Source organism: Platichthys flesus, chromosome 21, assembly GCF_949316205.1.
Source record: "Platichthys flesus chromosome 21, fPlaFle2.1, whole genome shotgun sequence".
Classification (NCBI taxonomy): Eukaryota; Metazoa; Chordata; class Actinopteri; order Pleuronectiformes; family Pleuronectidae; genus Platichthys; species Platichthys flesus.
Genome location: NC_084965.1, coordinates 9,428,423 through 9,441,105, shown reverse-complemented (window position 1 = coordinate 9,441,105; position 12,683 = coordinate 9,428,423). Strand labels below are relative to the sequence as shown.

At 41.2% G+C, this 12,683-nt stretch overlaps 1 protein-coding gene across 4 annotated transcripts in view; it reads right to left on the bottom strand.

The window, feature by feature from the left end:
- Nucleotides 1-12,683, bottom strand: part of ctnnd2a (catenin (cadherin-associated protein), delta 2a) — a 234,244-nt gene that overhangs the window by 109,422 nt on the left and 112,139 nt on the right. For all 4 annotated transcript variants that reach the window (XM_062379286.1, XM_062379288.1, XM_062379289.1 and 1 more), the window contains exons 6-10: nucleotides 11,057-11,229; nucleotides 7,067-7,121; nucleotides 6,179-6,389; nucleotides 5,703-5,820; nucleotides 4,566-4,698 (exon numbers count right to left, since the gene is read on the bottom strand). In XM_062379286.1, coding sequence (XP_062235270.1) covers nucleotides 4,566-4,698; nucleotides 5,703-5,820; nucleotides 6,179-6,389; nucleotides 7,067-7,121; nucleotides 11,057-11,229 — 690 coding nt within the window. The remainder of the gene's footprint in view (nucleotides 1-4,565; nucleotides 4,699-5,702; nucleotides 5,821-6,178; nucleotides 6,390-7,066; nucleotides 7,122-11,056; nucleotides 11,230-12,683) is intronic.

The following is a 12,683-nucleotide window of genomic DNA, read 5'->3' as shown; positions in this document are numbered from 1 at the left end:
GGAAGATGGAATGCAATTTCAAACAGCAACAGTAGTAGATAAGTGTGTGTCCTAAGAAAGTGAGGACTTTTTGGGATAGACAGGATATTTTGCCTAGTCCTCACAAAGCAATATAAAGGTTGGCAGTGCAGTCATATACTGTCAAAGCAGAAAAAAGCAATTAGTTGTGTGTTGTGTGTGTGTGCATATAGTTGCACTTCTATCTTCCAGTTTGAGTTATAGAAATACCATAGTAAGTGGGATCATTTTGGGACAAAGAAGATGATGTGGATGAGTTTAGTGTCAGAGTTTGGCATTTAGCTGTGGTGCTTAAGGTTAGTTGGTGGCTGAGCTCAGCCTTGGAGATAGGGTGATGAGCTCAGACATTCGCAGGGAGTTGGGAGCAGAACTGCTGCCTGCATGTCGAAAGGGACAATTGTGGTGGGTCGGACAGGATGCTGACAGGGGTCTTCCGATGGAGGTTTACCGGGAAAGCCCTACAGGGGGAGACCCTGGTATAAATCCAGTAAATGCTGAGTTTCTATATATCCCATCTTGCCTGGAAACACCACGAGATCCCCCAGGAAGAGCTGGAAAGCATAGCTAAGGAGAGGGATGTCTCTGATACCCAACTTGGCCATCTATCTCAGCCGATGGATGGATGGATGGATGATTGGGATAACGGACTAGGGAATGCAATATATAATTGTCCTCACTCAGTACAAGAATATATGTGTGTGTGTGTGTGTGTGTGTGTGTGTGTGTGTGTGTGTGACAGTATGGAACGGATGAGTTAGAGATGAACCAAATCAGAGCTCATCAAAAAAAATCACAGAAAAATAAAAAGAGACATGCATAGTGGCACATGACATAGGAGAAAATAGACAAGGGTCGAGGGAGAAGGGGTTAAAAAAAGAAAAGAAAAGAGGAGCGCCTCTGTGTTTTATTTTTTTAATCTCCACGGTTCACATTGCTGGTTGTCAGCTATAAAATAATGAGATGCAGTGTCCCCCCTCTTGCTCTGCGTTTGGCAGGACTCCCACAGACACAGGGCTGGGAAGTCATTGACAGCAGGCATTTGTTCATTACACAGCAGAACAAATGTAAGGCAGGAGCCTCTGTATGAAAACGAAAATTAGGAGAGAGGAGGAAAAGAAGGAGGTGGAGAGTGCGGGTACGAGAAGGCAAGTCAGCAATGTATTGGTGGCACGACAGGAGATAAAGTGAAAAGACGTGCACACAGTCGTATATGCAGTCTTAGAAAGCAATGAGTGATGAAGAGAAAGAGAGCCTGTCCAGTGGAGCTAATGTCGTATCATATCGCATTAGTTGCGTGTCAAGGATTTTCCAGTGGATGAAGGGGAAAAGTGTCGCACTCAGTCTCGGATTCAAACCACCTTGTGTATCCAGCATCAAGTTAACACATTCAAAGCCCCCTCGACCTTTCAGATCATATCAGAAATCAATGCATGAGTGGCACTCAGCCGTGCAGTAGATTTTTGTTGCAGCTTAGCACCGGTGTCTATTTCTCGTCCTGGCTGTCCAACCAAACTGACAAGGCCAAAAGAGTGTTTTAAAGATGAATCAGAGCAAGTACTCGCACAGAAATGCGCAGTAGGGATCTATTATTCTAAACCGTCTTTTTAGAATAGTCTCTGAGGCAGGGTGATGCAAGCAGCCTGGGGTAATAACAAAAGCCTGGTCGCACTCAGTGTACTCTAGAATCATGAGTGATTCAACTCTGGTTTGACTGTCTTGATCATGACTGTGGCAACGGCTTTTCTTGAGACTGTGTCCTCCATTCGTTCACAGCGTGTTCAAATGACCGGCCCGTTAACTTGTTTAGCCATAAGAAAAAAGTATGCAGTATATTCACCTCAAAATAATATTTCTGTCTATATTGAATGTTTATATCATGTAACTATTCACACCTGCTATTTGTTTTATTTCTAATTTATTTCCTATTTTATAAAATTTGAATACGTGTTCTCTTATTGCCTTAATGTGATGCTGTAGCGTGAGTTTATCTTATTTTACCGTATATTATCTAAAGCTGCAAGCATAGAAAGCTAACTTCAAGAACAGAGGGAATGAAAATAAGGGATGGAGGGAAAAAAAGAGGAAATGGTGATGGAGAGAAGTGGGGAAGAGGACAAAAATGGAGAAGGGAGGGAGCTTTAAGTTTGGACATTAAGGCACCTATTGAGCTTATTTGAAATGAGGTTAATTTCAAGACAGCTACCAACAAAAGAAGCGAGAAAAAGACAGCGATGGTCAGAATATGCATGAAGGACTGCTAATTAGAGTCATGGACACACCCATTAACAGCATGACTCATCCCAGCTCCCCCTCCTTCTCCCATTTCTTTGTCTTTGAAGTCGTGGTGATTCAGATTTATTTCTTTATTCAGTTATTTTTTGACTCACTAGGGCCCACTCATCGAAGTGCTGACCTCTTTCTTTCAAAGGAAGAGGGAACTTTAAGAAGGGAAGACAGAATGTTGCGCAGAGGGGAACCAAAATAAAGATGTCCTCCTATGATGTTTCATTCAATAAAATATTTAAACAAGATAACAAAATGTAAAAGGCAAAAAAAAAAAAACACTCCCTGGTCTCTTGATAGCTCAAAGTCCTGTGGTTTTCATGAAAAAAAGAAAGAATATTGCCTACATTAAAAATCTAAATAAAAACACAACTGACATCCTGTTTCTATTTTATTCTCTCTTTACACAGTGTTAAAGCATCTACTGTAATTTCACAGGCAGGCATGTTTACAATAGGCCATGCAGTTGGATATCCAAGTGATCCCTGCTGCAACCAAGGCTCCATTGTCAACCACCATTCAGTGCTGCTCATTCACCACCTATCAAACCATACCCAGGTTTTAATCACTAATAACTTGTTATCATATCTATTTGCTCAAAGAGGCTCAGTCATTCATTTCCCTCGGCTGTGACAATATTTATACATGGTGGATTGTATCACTCAGGGCCGCTCAGGAAAGAAGGGGAATTTCTTTTTTTAGGTGATTTCTGTTTCACACAGCACGGCTTCACTCTAGAGTAGTTGCTGTAGAGATGCTAAGTACCACTTCAAACAGGCTACTCAGATAAAATGTACTGGGCTTTTTTTTCCAGGAGGATGTCACCCACTGGGAATAATCAAACCTCAAACTATCAGGGACTACAAATAGTTCTTTGTTTGTCCAGTTTTGGAAATACGGTGATCAAAATAAATCGCAGTGAAGTATTTGAAAGCAAATGTACAGGATTGATTAGTTGTCCACAGCATGGAGTACATTCTGATAATCATGTGACCAAGGTCTGCTCGTTATAGTTACAGTCTGAGATCTGTCAGAAACGAATCCATCCTACTCAGTCATTGAGTTTAAGTCTTCAGGGAAGATGAAACTCATCAACCACATCGCTGCCCTGCTCATATCTGGCATATTTGTCTTTGGTGAGATCAGAGTACATAATGCATTGAGATCAGATAGTTCAGACATTTTTGGGGGAGATGTGGGCAACGTGTGACCATATTCTTTCCACACGTCTCTCCTGGGTCACACTGAGGGACTATTCTAACATACATTTTTTTTTTTTTTTTCATTTTCTTGATTTCCGAAAGACTAGGCAAAAAAAATGTTGCCGCCTCCCACTGATTAAGGACAACCATGCATTTGGTCATTCCACAATGTAAATGATAACCAGGATTTATGCATACAGAGCAGGAAAGTCAACATTTCCTTTGAATAGTACATTTCAAAAAATGCCAAAGCAATCGATAATAAAAACTATGTATTCATATGGGGAAATGGATGGAGCTCTCTGTCCGTACTCTGCTTTCACTTCATATATATTTGTTCATGTCTTCTGAAAGCTTACCAACGACACAACGAAGCATGGGAAATCATTGTGCATGTATTGCTTAACAACCATGCCAATGTATAGTATGTAGGAGGTTACACTTACATTGTTTGAAATGAACATATCTCTTTTCGTCCAAAAAGGCAGGTCATGACTCCTTTAGTCTGAATAGTAAAGTCCTTGAAACAGTGGGCTACCGACAGCATTTACACTAACCTACTATGCACCATAAACAGCTGGCACAAACCAGGTTCATTTTGGGCTTGCCATTCAGCCAACTCAATTATGCATAGTCAAGAGAGAAAGCCAATAGCAAGTCAATGCAACAGCAGGAGCAAATATGTTGCGACATCTCCCTCGATGTACAGCTGCTGTGATACAGGGTAGACCTTGAGGGATCAAACACAACACACTGATATGCACATTCATAGACTGGCTAATTCAATAGACCTGAATGCAGCACTTGACATTTCTTGGAATCAAAGTCAGATGCAACGTTATAGAACAAAGGGGTCGGTTATCGTGCAAAAACTCCACTGGCACTAGATGTTGGATCAGAAACAGCAACAGCAACAGCCACACACACACACACACACAGTCAAAGATACATTGATGTTGGTGGAGATTTCCACACATCCCTCAGCACAGGTGGTTGTGTTGAAGAGACCTTTCACATTTGTTTTGAAAGGAAGTGAACCTGCACACGTGTGTGAACTCCCACCTGCTAGACTGCCAGGTCTCTGCAGCGTAGCTGTAGCGTAGAGCTCGTGGGAGATCTTGTACTGGTCGGAGGCGTGGTGAGATGCCAGTCTTTTGGGAGACAGAGTTGCATAGCTCCCTATGCCTGAACTCATCTGAAAAGACAAGGAGACATTTTTTCTTTCAAATGTTAACAAGAGGCTTGGGGAATGTACAGGGTGGTGTCTATATTCTGGAGCAATTACTTGTTTCACTGCAATGTTATGACAGCAAAACATTTGACGGGATTGATGTGTTTTTATTCTGTCTGGTTCAGATAAACAGTTGTATGTACAAACCCCTTTTAGTTAGGAATGTGATTTAAGTTTGAGATCACTTACATAAGAATCAAACAATTGTATTATTTGTAATCATGTTACATTGATATTTGAAAATATTATCCATTCAAAAAATGTTAACTGACTTATAAAGATCAGTTTTAGTTGGAGGATATGAATGAATCTACAATCACTCGCTGGCTGCGACACCCCATCCTTTGTCATAATCAACGATATAATTAAGTGGATATAAATTTGATCTTCTACCACATGGCATCAATCAATAGTCTGACTGTGTGACATCATAATTAAACAGAGGTAAGTGACAGCTTTGTTAGAGAAACAGCGGACATTGCAGCATGAATATTGTTCTCTCAGTAATCTTTGTGGGCATCAGATCAGTTTATAAATCCTCAGAACTGTCATGAGAATAATTTGCTCTTGAATGAAAACCATGCTGTTAATGGGTAAATTCAATTAATTCCTCAAAACAATCAGACCAATTCAAATAATTATCAAACCAGAACAATATTTAACTAAGACTGACGAAAGGAGGAAAAAACACATTTTTATGTCATAAATGTCATTGATCTCACGGATGGAGGGAGAAGGTTCTTTGTTGACATTTTCTCACACACATTCTGAACATCTTAAATATTTCCATGCACAAGAGTGTATGTAACATGATTCACTTATTTATCAATTTTGGTGTGGATTTCAACACTTTGAGGGACAGAGTTTATAATAACACAAACTCTGGTGCAGTTACAGTTGCTTCACATAAAAACATGTAATACTTGCTTAATGTTTCTGCTCTAAAGGTTCTGCTACTATAAAGCTACCTGGTGAAGAGGCGATGATGATGAGCTGGCCCCTCCCCCCGATGCTGTAGAGTTGGGTGGAGATGCCACCCTCAGGGGGGACCCGGCCCCTCCTGCTGTTGTCACGGCAACAGTGGTGCTGGAAGACAAATGGTAAAAAGTAACATCATTTGTCAGAAATAATGACTCTGAATGATTAATTCCATTTAGCACATACAGTGACTTGTGAGAAATATAATGTGGAGTGTGTTCCCCCGCATGCCGACAGAGCTTGGAGGACAATGAACTTCAAAGGTAGAATTTCACATTCAATTCTGTTGTATGCCATCATCATGTATTTACTTTTCTCTCAAGCATGACTGATGTGTAAATACAGTAATTCCTTCATCTGCCACGGCCTTTATCCACCTTCAAAGACTTCAGACTCTATTATACATCAGTGGTTGCAGCGATAGGTCAAAATCAAAATAAGTGTAACAGCCACTGCGACTCTGTACCTGAAAGACTTGGCCAGTCGATTAGCGGTAGACTGTTTGTTGGGAGAGGAGGAGGAAGGCAGGCGTTCAGTGGTGGCGTACCCAGGCGCATCGGAGGCTGATCCCAGGCGCTGAAGCTTACTGGGGGAACTGGACCCTGAGCCTCCTCTTCCTCCAGACAGAGGAGAACTGACACGCTGGGCGGGCAAGGTGGAGCTGGAGTAGTAGATACCTAGAGAGCAAGAGAATGGAGAGACTCAGTGGAGTGCATACCTCCTTCAAGCCAGATCCCTTATGATACCACGGCACCCACATTTTATTTAGATCTTTTTTTTTAACAATATTGATTTGGTTCTTTCTTGGGTCAAAGCCCACCCTTCAGTAAAAGTTTATAATTAATAAACTTGGGAATTAGAAGAACGAGTGGTCATACGGTTCAGCTGATATCGATCATTTGGAGTACATGAATGATATTTAATAGTGGGGTGTTATCAGGCGAGAGGCTCCAGTTACGGGTTTTATTATGGCTTGGATATAAATTACACTGAAAAATTAAAATTGTGGAAACAATTAAAAAACTTACTTCAATTGGTAAGACACAAAATAATATGTTTGTTTGATTTAATAGGTAATACTAGGACAGTCAATAACTTTAATTTCAATGAGCTAGTTTTTCATTTGAGGTATATGGAAAAATAATATAGTACACACGAGAAAATATACATACTACAGGCTCTGAAAACCCTTTCCTTACCGCAACATTTTTAGTCCAATTCTCATGCACGTCCGTCACTGTCTCCAAATGTCATTTTAGAGTATCCACTGTGCTTCACGCTACGTCAGATTAACTTATAATAAAGAAAATGTATTTCCACAAGGGGAGAGAGATGAGGATAGAGGACTTCTTACCTGATCCCGCCCCGCTTTGTGATTGCTGATGATGGGCGGCACGGCTCGATGTCACCTGAGGGGCAGAAGGGCGACACAGGGGCAGGTTAGGGAGGAGGAGATGTGACAGCGACGAAAGGAACAAATGGAGGGAGTGATTGGTGGGTTAGGGAGAAGTTGTGGCGTGGGGGAGGGGGAAAGGGAGATTGAGTTAAGGCAAATGGGATAAAAGAGAATAAAGAGCACTGGCCATCAAAAACTTTTATGCACAATGAGTTCAGGCGAGCCTTTGAGGATCCCACATTAACCTAGAGCAGCTAGTAATGAAGTCCCCACAGAGAACAGAGGGGTGATTCAAACAGACTCACAGAGGCAGACGTGTAGTCCACAGAGCTCCACTGACTGAAACCACTCCTCCTAAAGCCTCGCTGCACAACACTCCTCGATATCCATGAAATCACTACACAATCCATATATTCTCTTCTTAATATTTAACATCTTTCGTCACATGAAATCTCAATTTATTGTTGAATGTGAAAATTGTTCTTTTGTATAGAGTTGTGCCTGCTCTCCATGTGCCATTAAAGGAAATGGCAGAGCATCCACTGAAATGGACATAAGGAATATAATATGGTGAATTTTGTATATTTTCAAGTTATGACTGTGTGAAAAAATCTGAGAATCCCTCTTTACCAAACTTGGCATGCGGGTCTATTCTATTACATTAACTCTAGCCTCCGGGGAGTGTGGGGAGCATATGCCAGTGCTTCACTGAGCCTCATAGGCTTATGTTGATGTTAAACGCTGTAAAGGTGATTCAAATGCATTATTACAAGAGTGACATGTCTGCAGTTGTAAGAGGCCACATTATGCAAGCACACAGTCACTGAGTCACCTTGGAGCACTGTCATCACTGAATATACAGTAGCTGCACTCCAACATGCACTCATGTTTGTCTGCTATTCAGAGGTCTGTACATTATGTTATGGGAGAAACTTGTGCGCACATTTATAGAAACACACATTTGACGTGTAATGTATAATGAAGACGTACATTTGATCATCCATTTAAGATAAAAAACCTACACACACATATACAATATGGAGATATGCTTTAGTTGGTCAGTAAGAAAGTCTGCAAACCGAAATATAGCAAACGATCACCTCTCATGTTCTCTTGTTGTATTACCCTGCTCTGTGAGGAGCTACAGTGTGTCTGCTGTGTTTGCACAGGGGGTCATGGAAAGTGTGTTATCAACAGTTGAGTGGATTAGCAGTCTCCTCTAAAAAGAGAATCATAGAGTTTATGATGGCGGACAGGAGGAGAAGCAGAGGCAGGGGAGATTCTAATACGGTCTGATAATGTATAATAGAGTGTACACAAAGCTTTGGTGCTTTAATTTGTCTTCTAACATGATCTGGCACAGCAACATGTTACTGGATGTGTGGGGAAAACGTGTACCAATGATATTAACGATGAAAAAAATTAAAAATTTAAAGAAACAGTAAAAGCTTTTATGAGTTTGTCTCGCAAACAAGCTAAATTTCCACTTTCCCACATTGCAAAAGAGTTTTGCCTAAGATTTGGCAGACATCACACTTGCATTAGTCCCACATACTGTTTAAAATTATGATACATGCGTGGTCCATTCCTGTTTGACAGATCTTGGCCACAAGTTAGCTATTGCAATACCTCATGTCAACCAAAAGCCTGGTGCCTAGAGCACTGCATGTTTTCAACAAAAGGCCCAGATTAGTTTCAGGAGTATATTTGGGCCATATTGGCTAAATTAATTTAGATTCACTTGCATATTGTTCGGGCCCCAAGAACTTCAGCTAAACATGGATTACTGCTATAAAAGTTTCAGACTTTAAAAAGAAAGCTATGTGAGTATTTTTTGTTTAAGTGCTTAACGCATACAGTGTAACATGATCTGTTAGTCTAAGTGCACATGGACAAAATAATATTAGTAAAAAGTAATAGCCAGAGAGAGGGACTCTTGAATATGTATGAGCCAATTTATGAGTGTCCACCATAAAAGTCCCCCTCTATTAGTTTAGTAGGTTATCAAGCCAAGTGAGAGATCATGAGGATGATGAGATACAACCAGCACAACTGAGTTAAGGATTCCTGTAAATGGTTTATGTTGCATGATTTTACCCAACGCTGCAGCTCTGTCTCGCTCATCAAGATTTAAAGTGAGACTGAAATGGACTTTGGACTGATGAAGAGCTGCGTGGATGTTGTGGAATGAATAGGTGACTGTATAAACGGATAGATGGTTATGGATGGCAGAATTGCCGGGTAAATAAATTATGAGTATAGATGAATTGTTGGCTGAATTCCCTCGTAGAAGTAACGCTGTGACACACCGTGCGAGGGAGAGCACTTTCTCAAGCTCGCTCTGTGTCATCTCGCAGTGCTGCTTATTTTCCCCGCCAGTAAAACACTGGGATGTTTGAGGTGCCATGTATCCATGCATTATTAAAGCTGGGCCTCTCAGGGTTATAAATACCCTACAGAGGAACAGCAACATGCCAGACTTTCATTTTATCTCTGCCTGAAACAGTCACTTGTGAAAACTTGCTAAAAAAGAAACTACACACATGGTGGAGGGCATGCATGAAAAACAATCCCATGTTCATATGCATTTACCCCCAGTTGCACAAATCTGCAAACACACCACCAAAACATGCATGTAATGTGTGCATATACATGCTAGCAATGCTAGAAAGGCCGTTTTCTTGCAAGCCGCATCTGCCTTTCTGGCAGCACTGGCATGGGTAAAGCTATTCATGGGCAACAAGCCCTGCTGACAACACTGGCCCCATTACTCTGACAAGCCAAAGACATCAGAGAGAGGAATACACACACACATGCACACAAGCACACACACACTCATGCTAACACAGACAGAGATGGTGAGCAGAGAGAGAAGCAAGGCAGAGGAGAAGGGAAAAGAGGACAGGAACACTGCAACACAAGGACAAGAAATATATAATTCTGACTCTAGAAAGAAAGAAGGAGAATTCCTTTGGCCTCATCTGTCCCTCCAACTATATGTCTTTCTATTTGTTTTTCTGTCTTTACCCCCTTTATTTATTATTCATCAAGGGAAGGAGGGAGCGCTTTCTCTGAAACCAGAAATGAAATGAGCCAAAATTAGCTTTGGTTTGACTGTAGGGGGGGGGATTAATAAACGTGTTGACAGACCATGTCGCTGTGTTCAAAGAAACACACGACTATACACACAGACACACACACACACAAAATAAAAAAAAAAAAAATACTTCACAAATAAACTCACTAACAACTTGTGCAGGTATTTACAAAACCGTGTGCATTTGTGTGTGTGTATATGTGTGTGTGTGTGTGTGTGTAGGCTAGACAGTAATGTCATGGGGTTTCTCTCTTCGTCATCACATGGTTCATATTTGAGATCTCATTGATAACTGTGTGTAATTAATTGTCTCCTCTTTTTGGTCAATGATAATCTGATACCTTCCTCTTTCTAAACATCTTTGTGGAATTCGTCCCGAGCTTTTAACTTCCTCCAAGATACAGACAAAGTGCTCTTGACTGCTTGAGGAGGACTTCATTAATGCTAATGTAGAGGGATTCTGTGTATATATGGGCCAAAACAAACCCACATTATGTGAAGGCAACGCAAGTCTGAGTTACACTCGGCTGATGGTGCATGAAAAAGGGGTAGAGGAAAAAGAAAGATCTCTGACGACGAATCACAGCATGGACATAAACACTAAACATTATGCTGGTGCTCAAAAATCTGGATGCCTTCGGACATTGCTGAATTCATTGCAGTTGTACTTATATATTGAGGAGAAGTCACTTCAGGTGAATTCCCTTCACAGTCAAAATCATGTCAATTATTTAGATACTCTGGTGGTCAAAGTCGTCTGAGCAAAAGTTTACTAATTCTTGTCCAACTGTGCATTTCATCATCATCATCATCATCATCATCATCATCGTGGGCACAGCAGCATTTCCTACCTGGTTGTAGCTGTGCACAGCTCCTCCAACCTGCCCGCTGCGCTGCGGAGTTGCTGCGGAGATGCTGTCGCTAAGGGCGAGGGTCTGGTTGCTATGGTAGCTGGCAGAGTACTGGAGCGAAGCCTCCGGGGTGGAGTTGAGCTGCAAGGAACTCTGGGAAAGGAGAGCGGGTCCTACCGATAGAGATAGGAGCGGTGTGTGTGGTTGGGTTGAGTTGAGTTTGTGTTTGTGTATGTAGAGAGAGAGAGGGAGCGAGAGAGAGAGAGAGAGTTAGAGAGAGGGGGGGTAGAGAGAGAAGGGGGCAGAAGAGAGAGAGAGATTAAGAGTGAGAAAGAGAGGGGGCATGAAGAGGAGGGATTGAGAGGTGAAGAGTGAAATAGGGAAGAGAGAGAGAGCAGCAATTTAGAGCAGATAGTGCAGCAGTGCAGCACTCCTTGAGTTGGCGATGGCATACATAATTTATTAGCAGAGGGGAAGAGAAACAGAGGAGCAGAGAGAATGGGAGGAGGAGGAGCAGGGAGATGGAGAGGATGGGAGGAGGAGGGCTGAAAATAAGAAAGTTTTAATAGATGGAACACCTAACAACTCAAAACTTTACCCCCCTAAACATGTTAATTTTCTACTTTGCTGCGTCGCGGGATGTTGCAAAGTGGCTTCTTATGCCCCCCCGATTTCAGAGGCAAACTCAATTATTTTTTTACAATTTGGGATACCTTTCTAAAATCTTTGCCGGTATAATCCACCTTATATATGTGATATACCTATATATCTATGCCTTTATTTTTAAGAAGTGTGATCAATGTCATTATCTCTACAGGATAATAAATCAAATGTAGATATAATAAATACACAATTATAGAAACAACCCCACTGATATCTGATCATCAGAGAGCTGTTGAAGGTGTTCTGCTGGTAGTAGTCACAGCACATCATTATAAATGTAGTTATGGCATTTCGATTTTTTTTTATTATAAATCAAAAGCATCATTAAAAAGTTTAACTTTTAAAAGTTATAAAATAATGATTTAAAGACAAAAGAAGTTCCAGACCTGTTTTTATCTTTTTAAGAGACTTATTTTGCAGTAAAAAAAACATGTGAAAGAAAAATAAATACACCTTTGCCTTCTTTATGAATCGGAAGGAGAACAAGATAAATATGTACCGCATTGATTTGCAGAGCGTCATATTTTTCTGCAGCTCATTGCATTGAATTGAATCGTAAATCTAGTTGTGTGGAGTCGCACTGCACCGCAGCGGGGGTGAAACATACTCCCTTCATGTGTATCTTTAATGTACTGGATAGTCATCGAGATGCGTATCCCATCTGCCTCAGTCATGAAAATGCACGGCTCACACACAAAGACAACAATCTCAGGGCCCACCGCCATAGTTCAGGAGGGACATCACCGCCACCACCTAGCAGAGTCACTACTGCAGTACCGATTAATAATCCCTTACTCTGATTCCCCTGCTGGGCTCATAAAAGTGTTATTGATTGGGAAGAAGAACATCATGAGGTCGTTTCGAAGATGGACAATCTTCTAAACTGCGAATTGGGTCATGAGGTCGGTTGGAGGGAAATGTTAAAAACCACTCGGTAGTCAATGGTGAATGTGGTTGTATGCAT